This window comes from Gorilla gorilla, chromosome 10 (genome assembly GCF_029281585.2).
Source record: "Gorilla gorilla gorilla isolate KB3781 chromosome 10, NHGRI_mGorGor1-v2.1_pri, whole genome shotgun sequence".
NCBI lineage: Eukaryota > Metazoa > Chordata > Mammalia > Primates > Hominidae > Gorilla > Gorilla gorilla.
The window spans coordinates 86,967,008-86,990,033 of record NC_073234.2 but is presented as its reverse complement, the minus strand read 5'-3'; the positions used below and the strand labels follow the sequence as shown (position 1 = coordinate 86,990,033).

General features: G+C 37.7%; 2 protein-coding genes across 2 annotated transcripts in view; one reads left to right on the top strand and one right to left on the bottom strand.

Moving 5' to 3' along the window:
• Positions 1-4,955: 4,955 nt before the first annotated feature.
• Positions 4,956-21,754, bottom strand: THAP2 (THAP domain containing 2). Its single transcript, XM_004053575.4, has 3 exons — positions 21,081-21,754; positions 11,209-11,404; positions 4,956-8,922 (listed from the first exon to the last, which is right to left on the bottom strand). The coding sequence occupies exons 1-3, from the start codon at positions 21,149-21,151 to the stop codon at positions 8,503-8,505; spliced, it is 687 nt and encodes a 228-aa protein (XP_004053623.2). The 5' UTR covers positions 21,152-21,754; the 3' UTR covers positions 4,956-8,502.
• A 30-nt stretch (positions 21,755-21,784) lies between these two features.
• The window catches only part of ZFC3H1 (zinc finger C3H1-type containing), a 54,488-nt gene continuing 53,246 nt past the window's right edge, over positions 21,785-23,026 (top strand). The window contains exon 1 of the mRNA XM_019038986.4: positions 21,785-22,647. Within this exon, the coding sequence (XP_018894531.3) occupies positions 22,050-22,647 (598 nt within the window). The 5' untranslated portion in view covers positions 21,785-22,049. The remainder of the gene's footprint in view (positions 22,648-23,026) is intronic.

The window sequence follows — 23,026 nt, the reverse complement described above, 5'->3', positions numbered from 1 at the left end:
GCGATTCTCCTGCTCCAGCCTCCGGAGTAGCTGGGATTACAGGCGCCACAACCACGCCCGGCTAATTTTTATATTTTTAGTAGAGACGGGGTTTTGCCATGTTGGCCCGGCTGGTCTCGAACTCCTGACCTCAGGGGATCCACCCACCTCGGCCTCCCAAAGTGCTGGGTTTAATGGCGTGAGCTACAGCGCCCGGCCTGATTTCATGTTTTATGTGAAATTAACTTGTTTGCCTGGGTTAACAGTAACTAACTGATAATTACGTAATATTTATCAATTTTTTCAGTTAATTGCTGACAGTGTAAGAAGAGGAGCCAAATCCATTTCAGACACAGTATGCAATTGTGTTTTAAGCCCCAAGAGTAGTTACTTTAAAAAAGCTCACGTTATTTTAAATTTCAAAATACATGCCAAGACAGCTTGTCATTTTCTTTGGTAAGACATCTAATTAAGTAGTTAACTAAGAATCAAATCTGTGAAGTAGGACTAAATAGTAGTGGGCTTCCTGTACTAGATAATATACATATATGGTCTTTATGCTGAAATTTATTATGTGCCTACTTTATTTTTGTCTTAGTCTGTTCTGCATAGGTAAATGTTTGGATTATTTCACCAAGCTGACTGGCCAGTATCAATGTTACCAGACTACTGGGTAAAATTATTAATAATGAAAGCTAATGTTTTGTGGTTTGCACAGTCGCATTGTTTTTGTCTCTGCTTAGACAAAATTATAAACTGGTCTTTTTTTTTTTGCCTTGATTCACCACAGTCACAGAGTGACCCTCTCTGATTAGTTGGTGTTCGATAGGAAAATCATAGCCTAGTTGTGAATGTCATGCTATCTCCCAACACTGTGGTGTAGCTGTGTCAGGTCAGTCCCTGGATGTCAGGGATGATTTTTCTCATGACTATTAGATCTGGCTAAAAAATGCATATTAAATAGTAGTGTCAGTGAACTGACCCTTTAGATGAATATTTTCCCTTCTATTTTTTTCAGTGGCCAATTATTGATGTTTTTCTCCATAAAAGTTATTCTAGCTTAAGACCAAAATAATTTAGAGGAGTTAATATAATTAAAATACAGTAGTTCTTATATGCAATAGGCAGTTTCAGTTACCAAGGGTTAAACATGATCTTGAGGCAGGAGAATAGGGTCTGGAGGCAGGGAACCTAAGGCCGATTCATGCTGACTTCCTAGAGCTAAATCAAAAGGAAAACCGCAACTTCTCACACCTAAGTAACAAGAGGACCCGAAGCTACGCCCTTTGCAAACCCCTCTTTTTTTCTGCGTGGCAGATAGAAAATTGAAAGTATCTCTGCTTGGTAGCTTTCTGCAACCAATCAGACGTTTGCGTAGGAGTGTAACTTTGTAACTTTGCTTCAGCCTCTAATTGGTTGTTTTTCACAACCAATCAGACTGATTGTGGGCTAGTACTTCATTTACATTTACATAAGGTGTACACCAAGTAACCAGTGGGAAACCTCTAGAGGGTATTTAAACCCTAGAAAATTCTGTAAGGAGGCCCTTGAGCCCCTATGCTCAGATGGTTCCCACCGTGTGGCGTGTACTTTTGTTTTCAGTAAATTTCTGCTTCTGTTGCTTCATTCTTTCCTTGCTTTGCTTATGTGTTTTGTCCAGTTCTTTGTTCAAAACACCAAGAACCTGGACACCTTCCACCAGTAACAATCCGAAAATATTAAAAAGAAAATTCCAGAAATATTCATAAGTTTTAAATTGCATGCCAAAGTAGCATGATGAAATCTCATGCCATCCAGCTCCATCCCACCTGGGACGTGAATCCTCCGTTTATCTAGCATATCCATGCAATAGACATTACTCTCTTGTTAGTCACTTAGGAGCCATTGCAGTTATCAGATGGACTGTTGCAGTATCACAGTGCCCTTATTTTAGTTCTATTACAATATATTGTTATAATTGTTCTATTTTATTATTAGGTATTCCTCCTAATCTCTTACGGTGCCTAATTTATAAATTAAGCTTTATCATAGGTATATAGGAATTGGAAAAAAATAGTATATATAGGGTTTGGTATTTTCCAGGGTTTCAAGCATCCACTGAGGGTGTTGGAATGTATCTCCAAGGATAAAGGGAGTGGGAGGGGCTCTTGTATACTTTTAAAAAATCACGATTTTACTGTTACAATTTTTATAGACTATCAATCTTAAAAATTTCAACAAAGTCTTTGTTTTTCTATTTACTTTAGAAGCCATTTTCTGGCAATGGAAAATTTCTGGTTAGGCATTTCCTAAACTATATTTTTTAACTTAATAGTAGTTATTCTTTGTTATTAGTAGGCATCCCTACCACTCAAAAGATACCTGTGATCAAATTTAAGGTTGAGAAATGTTGTCTCTACATGGGATAGTTAGAGTGTATTATTAATGACTCTAAGAAGTTAAGAAACAAACACATTTGTTTAAATGGTTCCAACAGTTAATTGTCTTCATCAGATTTATTTCCTGTAGAAAACATGCAGTTTGAGACTTACTATAGCAATCATAGAATAAACTGAAAGTTCATTGTTGTGCTGATCTTTAAATTTCACAATATAAATACCCATTTATGGTTAAGTGCTCTTTGATATAAAGTTTGGATTTTTCTATGATAGACATTTATATTCAATACCAATCACAAAAATTATCCTAATGTCAAAAAGCACTTACTGTGTGATAGGAAATTATCAGATTTTATTTACAATCCCTTTGAATCTAATTCAAAGGGATTGGTTTAGATTTTCTGAAATGTGCGAATATTTGAGTGATTTGAGTGCCAACACACATACACCACATGTGTATGTGTGGTGAAGGAGCATAGCAGATGAAAATGGACATGTAGACAATTACATTATAAAAAGATGATGACTTTATCCAAGTCATATATAAACAGGACTCAAGGAGAAAAGCACTTATGTCACTCTGGTATGTTTAGGGATGGTGTCACACAAGAGAGGGGAGCATCCAAGGTGAGAATTGAAAGATGACAAAGAGTTTGCTCAGTGACTAAGCTAAACAAGGGCAATTTGTAAAGGTTTATTTGGTGGTTAAAAAGAACATGAAAATAGGAAGTTCAAGAGAATGGAGAAGAGTTAGAAATAACACATTTTGGAGTGTTTGCTAAATAATTTATTAAACTGAAAATTCATCTGAGAAATAGACACCTCTTTTAAAAATTTTTTTAATATAAAAATAGAGGTGAGGTCTCACTGTGTTGTCCAGACTGGTCCCAAACTCCTGGCTATAAGTGATCCTCTTGCCTTGGCCTTCCAAAGTGTTGGGATTACAGGTGTGAGCCACTGCATCCAACCAGTATGTGCCTTCTTGACATTAAACCCGAATATTTTGTTTTTTAAATGTTTGTAGTATAGATTTTAAAAGACTAGGGAGCAATTTGAAGATGGATTTGTTGTATTAGATTGAGCTCATTCTAAAAGGGCCTTAGGGAGAGGGTGGGGAGCAATGAGGGCAGGAATAAAGAAATGGAATACTGTTTTCCAGTAACCTTGAGGACGGACACCATGTCTGTCTGGCACATCCTAGTTTGATCAGTGTCTCTCAGTGAGTGTTAAGATAGTGTTTTTTGGGCTGGGTACGGTGGCTCACACCTATAATCCCAGCACTTTGGGAGGCCAAGGCGGGCGGATCACCTGAGGTTGGGAGTTCCAGACCAGCCTGATCAACATGGAGAAACCATGTCTCTACTAAAAATACAAAATTAGCTGGGCATGGTGGCACATGCCTGTGATCCCAGCTACTCAGGAGGCTGAGGCAGGAGAATCACTTGAACCCGGGAGGTGGAGGTTGTGGTGAGCCGAGATTGCGCCATTGCACTCCAGCCTGGGCAACCAGAGCGAAAATCCATCTCAAAAAATAAAAATAAAAAAAAAAAAGATAGCATTTTTTGAATTACAGTATTCGAAACAGTTTTTTTTTTTTTTTTTTAGACAGTCTCACACTATTGCCCAGGCTGGAGTGCAATGGCACAATTTCGGCTCACTGCAACATCTGCCTCCCTGGTTCAAGCGATTCTCCTGCCTCAGCCTCCCGAGTAGCTCGGATTACAGGCACCCACCACCATGCCTGGCTTATTTTTTGTATTTTTTTTTAGCAGAGACGGAGTTTCACTATGTTGGCCAGGCTGGTCTGGAACTCCTGACCTTGTGATCCGCCCACCTTGGCCTCCCAAAGTGCTGGGATTACAGGCGTGAGCCACCGCGCCCGGCCCAAAACAATATTTTAATCAGAACAAATTAATAAAATATCACAATCTTTCCCTTTTGTTAGTAAGATAGTGCTTTGATAATGTATGCTTTTTTTTTTTTTTTAAAGAGACAGGGTTGCACTCTGTTGCCCAGGATGAAGTGCAGTGGTGCGATCATAGTTCACTGCAGCCTTGAACTCCTGGGCTCAAGCAGTCCTTCTGCCTCAGCCTCCTGAGTAGCTAGGGGACTACAGCCACATGCCTCTGTGCCTGGCTAATTTTTATTTCATTATTTTTGTAGAGATGGGTGTCTCGCTAAGTTGCCCAGGCTGGTCTTAAACTCCTGGCCTTAAGTGATCCACCCACCTTAGCCCCACAACATGCTGGGATTACAGGCATGAACTCCTGTACCTAGCCTGCAAATAAATTTTTGTGTGAGCCTCAAATTATGGTCAGGATAGAGATAGACTGTTACCATTTTCATAGACTTTCATATATCTTGTCTAGATTGCCTATTATCTGAAACAGTGCAAATAAACTATAATGTACATTTAGATATAATGTGAGCAACAAAAATGAAAATAATTTCTCTTCAAGGCTTTACATTATCTTTGTTCTACCATTTGCTTCAGTTTAGGGAGAAGGACTTCACAGAAGTCTTTCAGGGGGTCAATGTAAAAGAACTTTCACAGAAATATTTATGTACATTTTTTAGAAATAACAGGCATGACAGTAATTTCCTTGGGGAAAAATGTTTAATATCACCATACTCAGAATACATTTTTTTGAATATGCAATTATTTAGTATACACTACAAAATCCTCAATTTTAGAAAGTTTCCAACTGTCTATCAGAAGAATCCAATATTTTGGTACAAAGATGAACCATTTCCTATATTATAGCAAAATTAAAATCTACCCGTATTTTAATATTGAGAAATGAGATAAAACACAATATTATAAAGTCTACTTAGAAAAGATCAAGTGACCTCAAAGACTTTACTATTTTCATATTTTAAGACACATGATTTATCCTATTTTAGTAACCTGGTTCATATGTTAAACAAAGGATAATGTGAACAGCAGAGAGGATTTGTTGGCAGAAAATCTGTGTTCAATCTAGAACTATCTAGATCACAGACATTTCTATTCCTTGTGCAAGTTGGCACATAGTAAATGCCCGAATGAATAAATAAATTGCATTAACAAGGATGTCTTCATGTGTAAATCAGAGATAATACCACCTACCACACAAAATGTAAGGGAAAAGAGAACAAATAAGTACCAAAGTGCTTTATACGATTCTCAGTTATTTTAAAAATCTGTTAATAGGTTTGTTATTTTACACAAAATATCAAATTTCAAATGAACTCCAGTACTGGATTTCGATGTAGTATTTTATTTATAGCTATGTTTTCCTTTTAACAAAGATACTATTAACAACACATTTGTTCAGTGTTCATTTTAAAGGGTAAAAATGTTGTCTTATAGCTCATTCAATAAAACACCGTAATTCAGGTCAAATGCCAATGTCCTTGTACCTCCTTTGCTAAGTCAATATAAGGAGGAATCTGTTTTGTTTCAAGACAAAAGCATTTGATTATAAAAAGGTCTACAGTTTACAGTTCTTACTGAATTCCAATTCAACAGCATTTACCAAAGGACTTTACAGCTATTTCTTTTGTAGCATTTATCATTGTATTATAAATATTACTTTTTCTTTCAGGAGATAGAGCAACTTGAGGGCAGAAAATAATGTCATATTCCTTTTTATATCAAGTACCTAGCCTTTGGCTGGTTCTTTGTAGAGGCTGGTGCCCAGTAGACAGAGAACAAATGAACAGAAGATCTGTGTTGTGACCGGGAGAGGAAAAAAAAACCATTATAATTTCAGTTAGTTTTATGGTCAGAGTGATTAAAAAAAAAACTATCAAACTGAAAGCAGCATTTTAATAGACTCCCTTTAGGTTTTTCTCTGTGAATAAAGCTAGTTTTAAGGTAGACAAATGTATGTTAATAAAACAATTTGATGCAAAGAGTTTGGAGCATGTTGTCAGGACAGTACAATGAAAATGACGGAGAAAACACAGAAAAGTTTACTCTAAAATTATTGAGTAGTAGTTTAATACTGTCAGGTAATAATGAATGAAGATGAAGTAACCTTGTCAAAAAGTTGTTGTATTTTACAATATTTTATTTTTATGATTTTTAAAATTTATTAAGGTTTCAAGGTATTACTGTAGATGGGAACTGGGCTACATAAATAAGTGTTTTGTATCTGGGGTGAAGGGTGAACCACATGACAGTGGTTATACTTGGAAAAAATAGTTTTTATTAAAATGATTATTTGTCCAACTTATTTTGAGTTATAAAATAGATATGGTCAGTGAATGTTTGATTATGATTATATGTTGGCGAAAAGTTATTTGAAACCATACTAGAAAAAAATAAATATGTAATGACAATTCCAAGGAACTACATCTAATACTTTAGATAAAGATAAAATAACTAGCAAGATTTATAACATTCACAACAAGATTTTCATAAATATCTGTTTTAAATACCTCATGGGCATTCTAAGAGACTTTTCCTACCTTTGCATTTCCTTGGGAGGCATTCCTTAGTAAAGAGAGTGCTAATACTGTAAAAGAATTGTTACTAGGAGCCAAGCAAATGCAATCCTAAATAGCAAAAAAATGGAATTTAAAAAAAAATCATGAAGTAGCTATTACTTTACAGGAAAGATTACAGCAATTTATGACTTGGTTTATGCTACCTTTGTATGTTAGTATCACAAGCTTGAATTAAATAAGTTGAGTTAAATAACTTGATTCTCTATTAACAAATTTTTACATGATTTCAACAAAGCTGTTTGAAGCAAAGGGTTCCTATTAAACATTAGTGAAATAAAGCAAACCCTTTAATTGTTCAGGTGGCAATGATAAGAATAGTTCTGAACTTTTATTTTGTAAAATAATTAGCATTTGCATACCACTATCACAGACATACACATATTTCTATAGGGAACATTTAATTTCCCTTATGCACTATGGTTGCTTTATTTTTGTTGTTGCTGTTTTAGAGACAGGAGTCTCACTCCATTGCCCAGGCTGGAGTGCAGTCGTGCAATCACAGCTCACTATAGCCTCAACCTCCTAGGTTCAATTGATCTTCCCACCTTAGCCTCCCAAGTAGCTGGGAACACAGGCATGCTAGTTGCTCTATTTCACTCACTAAAAAAGGAGATAAAAAGCAAGCTGATGTCTAAGATAAACTGATGCCATTTTAAGTTATCAATACAAAGTGTGAAGATATAAGTAGTTTCCTGTGATTAAATTTTACTGTGGGTTTATGAAGAGAAAAAAAAAAGCCCACTATATTGATATACTATTTCTGAGGTATAGTATGCATTTGGAAAGTAGTTAAAAAGAAAACAAAAAACCTTAGGAGTTTTGGTTATCAACAAATATGGAAGCACCAATTTTGAAGTTGGAAATGTAAGATTTTTATTATCAGAAAAAGAGTAGTATACATTTATCTAAGCTAGGTCCTGAACTCTGAATTATTTTACAACACTTACTTAGGTGAATATTATCAGCTACTAGATTTTACTAGTTTAAAGTACTTGAGGCCTTACCTAGTTTGGATGACTCAATGGTACTTCACATTCAAATATTTTCAAAATATTTTATTTACAACCTACTTTAAAATCTAATATTCTTATGAGAGAGGCCATGATAAGCTCACTTTTACTGGTAAAACAAAATATAGAAAGTTTTAATTTAAAAACTTGCCCTGTACCTTTTTTTCTATAAATTTTTCAAATCACAGTGCCAATTATAATTTAATTAATACAAAACCCAGCAGTTTTAAGGTCATGTTAAATGTTGGTTAACTCTTATTTAGCATCTTATTTAGAATGCAATATGCCAACTTTGGTACAGGAAAAAATTCTTCTCTAATGTAAGTTAAACATATTACTTATCATAAGCTGTTCTTTTAACAGTAGTTTAAAAAGACAAAAACAAAAAACACCTTTCAAACATACAATTTATTAGCAAAATTTTTAAGTCCGTAATTCTAATGTAAGGCACTTCCACTCATTTTCAAATAAAATTTCCATACGAAGTTTTTTATTCTTTTGTAATCAAGTCTTCACAAATTATGCAGTAATGTTACTTCAAGTAAAACTTTATTAAATAATGAATTTTGGCATAAGTGCCATAATTATCTTTACTTCTGAAAAGAATGAAGGATAGGCATCAAGCTCTGTGCAAGCTAAATTTAAATGAAGGTACTCTTGGTCTGTTTTAGATTTAGACTTAGCAGTGTTTTATCTTGTTGATCTTGTTCAAGGATCTTAAAATCTTCCAAAGGAAGACTGCTTAAGGCAGTTGGTAACATGTGTTCTGATGTACCTTTAGATAATACACTATTTGCTTCTAAATTCTTTACCAAACACGTGGCTTTGATCCATCTTCGAGTTGCTCTGCGTTCCTTTTGTAGGCAAGTTTTCATTTTTCTTCTTAAGCTTGCTATTTCTTTTTCCAGTTTAATGATCCTCTTTTTTGCCTCCATAGGATTCCTAAAGGCATAGCTGTGTTCAAGTAGTACTTGCTGACTACTAATGTTTGATTTTAAATTAGATGGTCCAGCTGGGGAACAACTGTTGTTTTTCTTCAAAAGATTCCTTGACTTGAGTTTCTGAGCCGAATAAAATTAGAGGGTTGAACATAAATTATGAAATATCACAAATAAGCACATAGTGTCCAGTTTTGGATAACAGTATTTAAACTGCTCTTTTAAAAGTCAATTTTAAAACTTTAATAGGAAACAGCAGCAGCCATCTCATGTAATCCAAGATTAAGTTTTTTAACTGGTTGAATTAACTCTAGTCACCTATTTCTTTTTGTCCCATATCCAGAGAGATTCAAACACTGATTTGGAAATAGACAATGGATGTCCAAGGTTTCTTCCAAATTATTGACTATGATTCTATAGAGATTTTAAAGATCCTTTGCAATTTACTAAGGTCAATTTAGAATATATGTAGATATTATTTATGATATTAATTTGATCCCCTTTTAATTAAATACCCTTTTCTCAATTTGATGAATATTTTAGACCCAGGGTCCTATTTAATGAAAACTGAAGGATCTGTAGAAATGTATTCTTAAGTACCAAGCTTCTAAACAGATTTACCTATTAATTTTTGATGGTTACATCTTCAAGGATTTAAAATCTGGCTAGGAACATTTGTCAAAATCAGGAGACTTTTTTTGCTTTTATCTCTTTCATTCAAATGGTCATCAAGTCCTATTAATTCTACCCACTAAATATTCCTACCATGAATCCTCTCCTCTCCGTCATTCTTTTTTTTCCTTTCTCTGTTCCGCAATAAGGCTGAACACTGTCATTCTTAATGTCACTACTTACACTGGGCCCGTATCATATCTGTTCTGACTATATTATTCTTTATTGATCTCTCCACTTCATTTTGATCCTCATTAATCCACATTCTGCCATAAGAATAATTTTTCTAGAATATTTGACTTTTCCATTCTGGCCAAATTATTCTTTGCCTATCTATTATCTAAAGGAAAAATAAATCTTTAGATGGCATACTATACAATTTAGGATCTCACCCCATTCTGCAATTTACCATCTTGATTTATACTCCAGCAATACTAAGCCACTGAGAGTTTCCAGATTATATCATATCCTCATAAGTCTGTGTCTTTAATTCATTAACATTTATTGAAACACATACTATGCATTCCTGGGGACACAACACTGAATAAGTAAGATGATGTGGTTCCTATCCTCATGAAACCTACAGTTAGTCCCTCTGCCTAGGGAATTGACAGGAACTCTTTTTTGATCTTTGTGTCTCTAGCACTGAGCTTAGATTCTGGCATAATGGAAAGTTTAGTTGGATTTATTAAATAAATAATCAAAATGTCAAAAATAAGGTGTATTTCAAATTCAGTAAGTATTTGAGTATATACTATGTCCCAGGCACTGTTTGAGGTGCTGAGGATTCACGTGTGAAAAAGACTAAGTTCTTGTCCTCCTGGAGCTTTTCTAACATCAGTGGTAATTAGCTTACCACAACCTCGTCTCCCATTCAGATAATAACTCATATACATTTAAAAGTTTAACTGTTACAAACAAGAGAAACAGTAGTTTTTCCTCAGAGGAAAACATGTTTGTCCTCCCTTTCAAAGCTAAACTATTTGTGTTCATTTTACCCTTTCTTACTCTTGGTGACCCTGTCTTTCCCAGCTAGGTTTTCCTCTCTGGCCAGATCTTCCCTAACTAGATAAAACATTGTTTTAATTCATTCATCTTATACCTTTATTCTTTCGTTTTTTTTAATTTACTTTTTTTGCTTCATTTTTTCTTCATTCTTTCCTTTAAATATCACTTGCTAACATTTCCTACTCACCCCTCAACCCACTCGTTTTTTGTTCTCATTATGCAACTGTAATTATTCTGTGCAAAGCCAAGGTCCCTTTCCTCTATTTTAAACTCCCAAGACTTCAAAAGCCCACCCTGAATGCCCAAGCTCTCTGAAGATTTCTGTCATGCCTGCCTCCCTCTGAACTTACATTCTTTGGTTTAATTCTGGCTGTGTGCTCTTAAAGTACTTTGCACATGTTATTTGTATGTCATTTTAAAATCAGAGCACAGAGATGCTGGAGGTTTCATTACTCATATGATTTTTCAGTTTTACCAATGGTGCAATTATTAATAATAATGGGTAATAATGTAAAATTCCAATATAGTAAAACAATTTGGATTGGGGAAAGAATATTGGAGTCAGGAGACCCAAACTCTGATTCTAGCCTGTACCTTTACTGTACAAGAGGAAGGTCTGCAACTTTTTTGAGGCATATCACTATAAATGAATTTCAGTTAATAACTGCATAAACAAAAAGGAATGGGTTCTAAAAATGGTTTTAGCAAAAGGAGAGTAACATTACCTACCATAGACTTTATATGGGTACAAAAATCAAAAATGGTTGGAACAGCATCCATCTTAAGTCGTCGAGTTTGTCCTGTTAGGTCAAAACAGGAGGCTTCAAAGTGCTTTGAACAAAGAAAAGTGTGTTTTCCTGGCACAAAATTTTTGCGCCTAACCAGGCGAACCCATTCTTTTCTTCTTTTAGGATCCAAAGGAAACCTTAAAAAAAAAAAAAATGCAACTCAAATTCCAACTGTCATAATTCTGGCTGCATCTAAATGATTAAAAGAAATTTCGAAGATGATTAAAAGTGTGTCCCATTTACCTAAAAAATTTTAAACTCACGATATCCAGACACTGGAACAGAAACCAATTCATGGTAATGTTTTATAAGTTTGAAAAACTTAGTCAAAAACTGACTTGAGTCATTTATTTTTCAGGGCTTTTAAAAAGAGACATTTCTTCCCAATTAGCCCTTAATCTGGGCAGTAAATAAAACATGACTAAACTGATTTAGATCAAGTTTAAGTAGAACAATTATAAGCGGGAGTAATTTCACCACGCTTTAATCTGCTGCTGATATATGTAGTCAAGAAAAATCAGATATCTAAAGATTAAATTTTGTCAAGGAAAGCCTAGGCAGATTCTGGTACTCTTTCCTCTATGTCCCATCATTAAGACACTTACCACATTGTTTTGTAATTTTTCCATTTTAATTTCCAGTGACATAAAGATTATAAATTTCTTGAGGACAGGGATCATTATATCTTGTTATGTATTTATCTTTGACACTTAGCACAATGCTTTGCAAACAGTAGGGATTCAACAAAATTTGCTAAATTAATACAAATACAGAGTAATAATATACTGTATGTAGTTAAACAGCAAATATTTTTAAAAAGTCAACTCTTTAATTATGTAGTGCAGCAGAAAGTAAACTTACAAAAAGGTAAAATGCTTTGTAGCAATGTTTTTCCTTTCATATTTCAAATATAAAGTACAGTTGACCCTTTAACAACATAGGTTTGAACTACACAGGTCCAATTATATGTGTATTTTTTTCAATAAATATATTTGAATTTGAAACAATTGGAAAAAACTTGCAGACAAACCGTGTAGCCTGGAAACATCAAAAAAATTAAGAAAAAGGTATGTCATTAATACATAAAATATATGTAGATACCAGTCTATTTTATCATTTACTACCATGAAATATACACATACTAGTCTATTTTGTCATTTACTACCATGAAATATAAACAGATTTTTAAAAGTTAAAATTATCAAAATTTACAGAGACCATACATGGCATCATTCAGTCCAGAATGTAAACAAATGCAAAGATGCAGTATAATAATAACTGCATAAAACCAACTGTAGTACATACTGTACTACTGTAATAATTTCATAGCCATCTTCTATTGTAGTGAGCTCAATAAGTGCTGTGAGTACCCACTTAAAGTGCCATGTGATGCTAATTATCTCTGTCTAAGCAATTCGTCTCTCCAGTAAGTTGTGTATCATGGCAGAAAGTGATCTCTCGCAGTTCTTGCATATTTTTCATTGTATTTAGTGCAATACCATAAACCTTAAATAATACCATGATACCCATATGAAGTGCCATTAGTGATGATGGATGTGCTCTAAGAAGCAGAGTCATGACAATACAAGAAAAAGTTGAATTGCTTGAGATATATATATATATGCCACATAGACTTAGGTCTGCAGCTGTTGTTGCCTGCCATTTCAAAATAAATAAATCCAGGACCATTGTAAAAAAAAAAAAAATCATCAAGCTGTTGCTACAGCTGTGCCAGCAGGTACAAAAACCTTGCACTTTTTGTGAAATATCTTTCTATTCTGTATTGGAAATGCAGCTTTTATGTGAGTACACAATTGCTGTAAGAAAGCCATACCTGTATTCCAGGACTAGAGGTAGTTTTTTTTTAGAAAGAAAATTTTTTTAGAAAAATCATATTAGAGTTTATACAGAACTCTGGAGAAAAAGTGAGGTTGTTATATGATAAAACAAAAGGAAGGTGAATGATCTGAAGCTGCAAATTTAATGCCATCAGAGGATGTTTGATAATTTTAGAAAGAGGTTTGGCTTAAAAAATGTCAAGATAACAGAGAAACAGCTTCTGCTGACCAAGAGGCTGCAGATGTTCCCAGATGCCATTAAGATCATTCAAGAGAAAGGTGTCTGAACAGGTTTTTGATGCAGGCAAAAGTGCCCTTTCTTGAAAAAAATGCCACAAAGGATATGTATTAGTAAGGAAGAGAAGCAAACATCAAGACTTAAGGCAAGAAGGGATAGGCTAACACTGTTTTGTACAAATGCAGTTGGGTTTATATCAGTTCTGCCCTTATCTACAAACCTGCTAAACCCTGAGCCTTGAAAAGGAAAGATAAACACCAGTGGCCAGTCTTTTTGTTGTAAAATGAGAAGGCTGGGACAATGAGAACCCTTTTTCTGGATTGGTTCCATTGAATTTAGGAAGTACGCTGCCAGTAAGGTACTGCCTTTCAAAGTTCTTTCCATTTTGGACAATGCCCCTGGCCACCAAGATCCAGTCCAACACAGAAGGTGTCAAAGTGGTCTATTTGTCCTCAAACTCAATGTCTTTAATTCAACTTCTAGATCAGAGGGTCAGAAGTTTTAAGGATCATTACACATGGTACTCTATGGAAAGGATTGCCAACGCTATGGAAGAAAACCCCAACAAAGATAGAAAACATCATGAAAGTATACAAGGACTGCACCATTGAAAATTGTTACAGAAAAAGTGGTGAAAGAAACCAAGCCCAAAACAATAAATTCCTGCTAAAGAAAAGTGTGTGTGTATGTTGTGCATGACCTCACAGTCTTTGTGACAGAGCTGATAAGGGAAATCATGAAAGAGATTGTTGATATGGCAAAAAAGGTGGGCAGTGACAGGTTTCAAGATATGGATCTTAAAGAAATTCAAGAGCTGATTTAAGACACCACACCAGAGGAATTAACAGAAGACAGCCTGATGGAGTTGAGTGCTTCTGAACACTGCCAGATGATGAGGAAGAAGTTGTAGAAGGAGCAATGCCAGAAAAATTGACATTAGAAAATCTGGCAGAAGGGTTCTGATTATTCAAGACTGCTTTTGACTTCTTTTATGACATGGACCCTTCTATAATAGGGTCACTGAAACTAAAGCAAACAGGGAAGAAGGATTGGTGCAATATAGAACCATTTTTAGAGAAATGAAAAAGAGTAAGACAGAAATTATGATGTATTTCCATAAAGTTAGACTGAGCGTGCCTGCCTTTCCTGCCTCCCCTTCCACCTCTTTCACCTTTGCCATGCCTGAGGCAGCAAAACCAACCCCCTTCTTCCTCCTCCTCCTCAGCCTACTCAATGTGAAGATGACAAGGATGAAGACCTTTATAGTGATCCACTTCCACGTAATCAATAGTAAATATATTTTCTCTTTTTTTTTTTTTTTTTGAGAGTTTTGCTCTTGTTACCCAGGCTGGAGTGAATGGTGCCATCTCGGCTCCCTGCAACCTCCACCTCCCAGGTTTAAGTGATTCTCCTGCCTCGGCCTCCTGAGTAGCTGGGATTACAGGTGCCTGCCACCACGCCCGCTTAATTTTTGTATTTTTAATAGAGACGGGGTTTCACCATGTTGGCCAGGCTGGTCCTGAACTCCTGACCTCAGGTGACCCACCTGCTTCGGCCTCCCAAAATGTTGGGATTACAGGGGTGAGCCACCATGCCCGGCAGGATTTTCTTAATAACATTTTCTTTTCTCTGGCTTACTTTATTGTAAGAATACTGTATAGAACACATATAACATAAAAAATATGTTGATTGTTTACGTTATTGGTTAAGGCTATTAGTTGAATTTTTGGGGAATCAAAAGTCATACTCCGATTTTCAACTGTGTGGTGAGGGAGCTTCTGCACCCCTAAACCCTGCATTGTTCAAGGGTCAACTGTACACTGATATGCATCCAGTGTGTACCTATTAAGGAAGAGACAAATATAAGGGGCTCTCTCTAAAAATTCTACTGGTAACTTGGAAATATAAGATCAACATTGACATGTAGTAAGTTTGTGTAAAACTCTTTAGTTTGACTACATTATCCTTTAAATATTAATTATGAAATGACTAGTGTTTAAAAAGAACCAAAAAATCCAAGTTAGAAGATCATATGGTTCAGAAGTCCCAAATGCAGCCTCATTAGGTAACAGCTTTGGGTATATCGCATATACTAGGTTGGCTAACACTACCAGCAATGAGGGGCACAAAGAAGTGAATGTCTGGATTTACAGTCAACACTCTCCCATCTTCTGTCCCCATCCCCCTCAACCCTATACGTACCCTGATCTGAAGATACTAACATCTGTATATCACTCCACAATTCACATATGCATTTTTTCTATTTTACAAGAAAATAGAGTTTTGTTTTTTTTTTTGAGACGGAGTTTTGCTCTTGTTGCCGAGGCTGGAGTGCAGTGGCAGGATCTCAGCTCACTGCAACCTCTGCCTCCCAGGTTCAAGCGATTCTCCTGCCTCAGCCTCCTGAGTAGCTAGGATTACAGGTGCCCACCACACCTGGCTAATTTTTTTTCTATATTTTTAGTAGAGACGGTGTTTCCCATGTTGGCCAGGCTGGTCTTGAACTCTTGACCTCAGGTGATCCACCTGCCTCGGCCTCCCAAAGTGCTAGGATTACAGGAATGAGCCACCGCAGCTGGCTGAATAATTTTCTGATAACTTATTTACTCTGCCTAGTCTCACCTCTTAATGACAATCTAGTCTCATTTCAAAGATCTCTGTCCCAGTATTTGATGGTTTGGAAATATTTCCTAAAGGCTAAGCTAAAAATCAGGCTTTAAACACATTTCTTCTTGTCAGGGCCTCGATAGAGACTCAGAATAAATAAGTACTATCATTGTATTATTATTTGTATAAGACTCTTCCACTATAAGACTTTCAGATATTATTTTTCAGGTCCTTAATTCTCTCTCTTTTAAAGCTCTTTTTAAAACTAGCTCCTTAATTAGGAAATCAATGCCTTGAATCAAATCTTAAGTTGACCAAATTCTACTTAAGACTGTTTAGGAATCCTATCTTATTAAGGAAGTTTTCCATGATCAGAGGACTGGGTTAGATGTCGCTATAGCACTGATAGCACAGTTTTTTGTTTACTTTTCTATCTTTCCCACTGGACTGTAAGTTTCTCTAGGGTAGGAGCTGTGTTTTTCACTGCTTTGTCCCTGGGTCTAGCATAGTATCTAGCATAGTATCTGTTAAGCACTCAATGAACTTTTCTGAATCAATGAATGAATGAACTAATGGGGTTAACTTGGCACTACTAGTCTTTAGATTTTCTGTGCTGAAACAGAATATGAATAATCAATGATTTTATATTTAATTTTGGTGTAATGTTTTTGTACAGCACTAACCTTGATCATGTTTTGGATGTGTTGTTTGGATTTTCCTCAGCACATTCAAAGGGTGGGAGATATAGCCCATAAGCTAAATTTAAGTTCACCTTAATTTAATAATAAATCTTCACATAAATACAATAAAATTAAGATGATGGTAACAGGATATATTCTTATCTAGACAGTAATAGAACCAGGCTCTTATAAATATTTGATGTTTTGGAAAATCACTCAGTAGTTTAAACAGTGCTATTCTGTGTGCATCTTCAATAATTAGTTGAATGCCTCATACATTCCAAGCACTGTCCTAAGCACTGAAGACACAGTAGGAAACAAAATAGACATAGGACTTCTCTTCCATGAGCGTATACTGTAATGGGGAAGGTAGGGAATCAAATAGCTGGATGCAATAGAATAGAGTGGCCGCTGTCTCTGGACTCAAACCAGGGCACCAATCCTGGCTCCTTTGCATAATATCTGGGTGACTTTAGGCAAGTTAACCTTTTTAGGTTTCCTTTTTATCATATATAAAGTGGGGATAAGAATGGCACCTAGTGTGGTCATAAGGATTAAATGAAAAAATGTCAGTAAATGCTTAGCCCAGTGCACAGTACATGCTAAATATTAAATAAATGCTATTTATTATTATAATAAAAGTAACTACAAGTGTAGATGAGTCTTATAAAAGCGTAAGTACAGGGTTGTGTGGAACCGTAAAACAGGAAGAGCTAGTCTAGTCAGGAGGCCTTAAAAATTATAGGAATCAGCTAGAGAAGTTAGGGTGGGACAGTAGAGTGTTAAGAATATCTTGGGGACAGAGAATAGTGTTATGAAACAATGCTGGAGGGCCTTCTAAGTCAGAGTAATTTTGAACCTTATCCACCTTATCCAAAATGGCAATGGTAAGCCATTAAAAGGCTGAATTGTGAGAGCTGATTGTTAACAGAAAATCTGTAAGCCAGTTGTTAAACACAGCCATTATTAAAATTAAATATAAAGTTGCAATTAAATAAATTAAAATGAAAGGTAATAAATACCAAAACCCCCAAATTTCCTAGTGATTTTACTGTTACCTTTACTCTTAAGGTTGTCTGTTTTATCTGTATGGTGGAAATACTAAAATAGTGTGAAACTGCACATCTCTTTCCAACTCCATAATCAGTGATGTCATATTGATAGCTTGAAACTAGACTTGGTAGTAGTATTTACATCATAGAAGGTGGGGAAACACTACAAATCAGGGCTTTTCCCCCTCTCTAGAGAACATTTATTAAATATTTAGCAACATACTATTGATTATAGAAGAGTGCCTAGGAGTGCATGGATGGAAGCAGTGAGCCAGTTAAGAGCCTACTGTAATAATCTAATCAAGGGGTAATGGTGAGAAGTCAAGGGAGGAAGACTTCCAAGTTTCCAGATGGGTAGATCTTCATTTACTGAGAAGCAGAGTACAGGAAGTGGGGGTAAGTTTGGGGAAGGGCAGTTTGTCAATATAGATAATGAATCTGGGTAACTAAAAGGAGACCAGAGAAATACTGAGTAAGGGCAGTTTGTCAATATAGATAATGAATCTGGGTAACTAAAAGGAGACCAGAGAAATACTGAGTAGACACTTGGCCTATAGGTCTGGAACTCATTAGACAGAGATGGACTGGAGATACTGATTTGGGAGGCATCAACAAGTAGATGCTGAGACCACAGAACAGCTGAAATTATTCTGATATGAATGTGAAGACCTGGCTTAAGGAGTAGAGAGAAGAGTAGCAAAAGAGATTGAAGACAGGCCAAAAAAGTCAGAAGATAATCATAAAATTAGTGTCATAGAGAGTATTTCATGGAGGAAATGATCACATACCATGAAAAATGAACGTAGAGAGACATAAAGGTCATGTTAGCAAGAGCAATTTCAGAAGATTACTGGGGAGACTTAAGACTTGAGTTGGCTAAGAGGTAAGAAAGATAGAGACAGTAAGTTTAGGCAAAATAACTTGCACATAGAGATACAGAAGTCTACTAATGGCCAGGCGTGGTGGCTTACCCCTGTAATCCCAACACTTTGGGAGGCCGAGGCAGGTGGATCACAAGGTCAGGAGTTCCAGACCAGCCTGGCCAATATGGTGAAACCCCATCTCTTCTAAAAAATATAAAAATTAGCCAGGCATGTGGGCATGCCTGTAGTCCCAGCTATTCGGGAGGCTGAGGCAGGAGAATTGCTGGAACCCAGGAGGTGGAGGTTGCAGTGAGCGAAGATCGCACCATTGCACTCCAGCCTGGGTGACAGAATGAGACTGTGTCTCAAAAAGAAAAAGAAAAAAAAGTCTACTAATGTCCCAGTAGAAAAGGAGTGAATCAATTAAACCTTGTTTGTATTTACAAAATAGGAATGTATTTTTATTATAATGAATACTATTTTAAGACCTAAATTTCTGAGGTTACACATGAAAATGTTAAATTCATAGTAGGCAAATTTTATGCATGTTATTGTACCACCATCCATCTCTTTTGTTTTGTTTTGTTTTTTGTTTTTTCTTGAGACAGGGTCTCACTGTATTGCCCAGGCTGGAGTACAGTGGCATGATTATGGCTCAGTGCAGCCTTAACTTCCCCAGTTCAGGTAGTCCTCCCACCTCAGCCTCCGGAGTAGCTGGGACTACAGGCATGCGTCACCAGGGCCAGCTAATTTTTTTGTATTTTTTTGTAGAGACGAGGTTTCACCATGTTGCCTAGGCTGGTCTCAAACTCCTGGGCTCAAGTGATCAGCCCGCCCTGGCCTCTCGAAGTGCTGGGATTACAGGTGTGAGCCACCACACTGGGTTAAACATTGTTATTGGTGTCTGGACTCCCCTCTCTCATCTATCCAATCAAATTACTAAATTCAGTAGTTTCTCCTTGAACATTTCTCCAATCTGTCCCCTCCTCTCCATTTCTACTCTAATATCACCCTAGTTTAGAAAATTGGGTGGACTTTCCTTGTTTTATTTACTACAGCTTCCTAACTAGTTTTTCTCTGTCAGCTCACACATTCCCTAATGCTGATTGTGCCAGCAACTGAGTAAAGGGTTTAGTTTAGTTGACATTGTAGCAAGATTTCCCTGTGAAGGAAAAAAATAGGTAAATTAATATTCTGTAATAAGTTCCTTTCTCATCAAGTTCATTCCCGATGATGCTTGACCAGCACTTTCAGTAACACTACGATTCTCTACACTGCAGCCAGAGGACTTTTCAATATGCAAATCTAATCGTGCCGTTCTTTTTTAAACCCTCCATGGCTTCTCAAGTACTCTTAGGATAAAACAGAAAATACTTAAGTAGCACACAGGACCCAATCTGTCATCCTTTGGTCTCATTTGAAATGTCACATCCTTTGAAAAAGTGTTCTTTGACTTTCCAAGACTAAGTTAGGTCTCTAAATGTTTCTTCTGTGGCACTTAATTATTTATGTCTTTCTCCACCATTAAATTCTAAACTCCAGGAGGGTTAGAACTTTCTGGATCCTTAGCACAATGTCAGGTAATTAGGAACTCCGTACATATTTGATGGATGAATGAACAAAGCACTACATATGCATGAACTAGTTTAAAAACAGAAACATCACAAGATTTTTTTTAAGTGGCAGCTTTTAATAAAAATACAGTTCGTAATAGTGAGGTAGGGAAAAAGGTCAAGGATATAATTTCTACATACTAACATATACGTTGTTAGGTATATAAAATATATAAAATCAGGACTGGTGTCACTTAACTTTTTAATGTGTCTTTTCTTCGGGCACGTGGCAGGCACTTGCAGAGAAGGTAAACATTTACAGAGTACCTGTTATTTTCCAGGCATTGTTCAAAGTGCTTTCAAGAGTTCTGGTTTGACAGAACTAAAGAATTTTGATTTTTCTTCCAGCAAACAAAAGAAAACCTAGGTTCTTTTTATTACTCTATTCTAGTAAGAACAGAAAGGTTATCTTTTGCACTTTAATTAACATCGCTTAATTCCATGGCTATCAAAGATGACTCAATTCCTCCGCAGAATTACTATGTGACTATTAGAAATCTAAATGCCTCCCATGTCAATTCATCTAGTGAGAATTTCCTAATTTTAACGGGAACACAGCAGGCTTTTACGGTGATTGCTGATTGAATGGGAAGATCTCTTTCTCCCTTACGGCGTCATTCATGTCAAGACCCGGTCTAACAGAGGAATAAAACAGTAGAAAATTACGATATCCTCCTGTTACTTTTTTTACCAAGGGGTAATGACCAAACAGTACTTGGATTTCTTTTAGAAAATGAGTAAAGCTTCCCCGAAAGCAGAGAACAATTGGGCAGATTTGAGAAACACAAAGGACATACGATGCTTCCCTGCTACCAGCTGGGAAAGTTATTAGAATTAGCAGAATCCTCCTGTTCCTTCCACACAAGCGATAGCCAGAATAGGAACTCCAGTTTCCGTCACCCCCACTCCCTGCCCAGGTTACCTGTGGAAGCTGATGTTAATGTGCTTGTTGTAGGTAGTGGCACAGCCCGCCGCGGCGCAATTGGTCGGCATTTCCCTTTCCCACTCATTCAGCGCCCTTAGGTCTCTACTGAGGCGCTGGCTGCTAAGCTTTCTTCTGGCAGAGGCTGGACAATCGAGGCAGGCGTACCTTAATCGTGAGGGCTTAGTCGTGAGAGCGGAGTGGGAAGAAGGGGTGTGTATGTGGGGGCGGAGGCGAAGGACGGTCAGCCTTCCCTTTCTCTTTATTAATATGGCCGACTAGAGCCCACAGAACTGGCCCTCCTGGAGGTCTAGTCGCCTTCGCTTGACTTCACCAACATGGCGGACACAACCCGTTCTTTCTCCCCGCCCCCAAGAGGGAGCGGATCTACTGCGTTTCTTTGGCAGCGGTCCTCAGAGCAATTAAAAGGAAGAGGTGTTTTCCCCTCCGATTACTATAAATTACAAGAGTTATACAATAAAACTCTCTCAAGGCTGCAACAGCAGCTCCACCTACTTCTGCATGCACCCAGCCGTACCAAGCCAGACCCTGCGGTGGGTGTGACCCTAGACCGGAAGAGTAAACCCGAAGAAAGACGAAAGACTACAAATCCTAGTGAGTATCGAGTTGGTCTTATTATCGCGTGAACTGGGAGCCTTTGTTTCCTGCGTGTCGCAGGAAGTGACGTTTTGGGTACAGCCGCTACCAGAGTCCCTTTCTCGCGAGGCGGAAGAACCCCGATCGCTGAGGAGCAAGGGGGCGCTAGGAAAGGGAACTGGGTTGCGACGGTCCGGCGAGAGAGAGCTGGGGTGCTGGGGTGCGGGGAAGTTGGGGAACAGAGGCCGCTAGGTGTCCGAGTAGGGTAAGACCGCACCTACCAGGTCCGTTAGGAAAGAAGGGAAACGAGGCAACTGTCGGGCGGATCCCCGGACGGAGGGCTAAGGTTGTGTGGAAGGCGCTGCTCCCCGGATGGCGACCGCAGATACTCCGGCCCCGGCCTCCAGTGGCCTCTCGCCGAAGGAAGAAGGGGAGCTTGAAGATGGGGAAATCAGTGACGACGATAATAACAGCCAGATACGGAGTCGGAGCAGCAGCAGCAGCAGCGGCGGCGGGCTGTTACCCTATCCGCGGCGAAGGCCTCCTCACTCGGCCCGGGGCGGTGGATCTGGCGGAGGCGGTGGCTCTTCCTCGTCATCGTCCTCTTCTCAGCAGCAGCTGAGGAATTTCTCACGCTCGCGGCACGCGTCTGAGCGGGGCCACCTCAGGGGACCCAGCAGCTACCGACCCAAAGAACCGTTCCGGTCTCATCCGCCCTCTGTACGGATGCCTTCGAGCTCACTGTCCGAAAGCAGTCCCCGGCCGTCTTTCTGGGAGCGGAGCCACCTCGCCTTGGACCGTTTCCGCTTTCGAGGCAGGCCTTACCGGGGTGGGAGTCGCTGGAGTCGGGGGCGAGGAGTGGGTGAGCGAGGAGGCAAGCCGGGGTGCAGACCTCCTCTGGGAGGAGGAGCAGGATCCGGGTTCAGCAGCAGTCAGAACTGGCGAGAGCCCTCTCCACCTCGGAAGAGCTGTATCCTTAACGTGGCGGTCGGCGCTGGGTGTGTCACTAAAGTTCCCTTTAGCGTCATTACTAGGTCTGTGAGACGAGTGTAACTTTGAATCATCAGAACCGCTTATTTCTCCCTGTGTCAATATACTTTAAGTTGTTCTTTGGTAATTCCCCATGTGTCACACTATAGCGTTATTCTTAAGACTGCTTTATTGGGTATGTTAACGTGCTGTGGATTGGGTTAAGCTTATGAAATCTAAGACAGTTAAGTCTGATTTGTAATAATACCTTAGAAGCCCAAGTTTCATTAGCATTTGTATTTTTGCTGGTACAGAAACTTTGTATTTTATATGAAGTTGACTTAGATTGTTAGAGAAAAAATATTCATAAACAGTTTAGG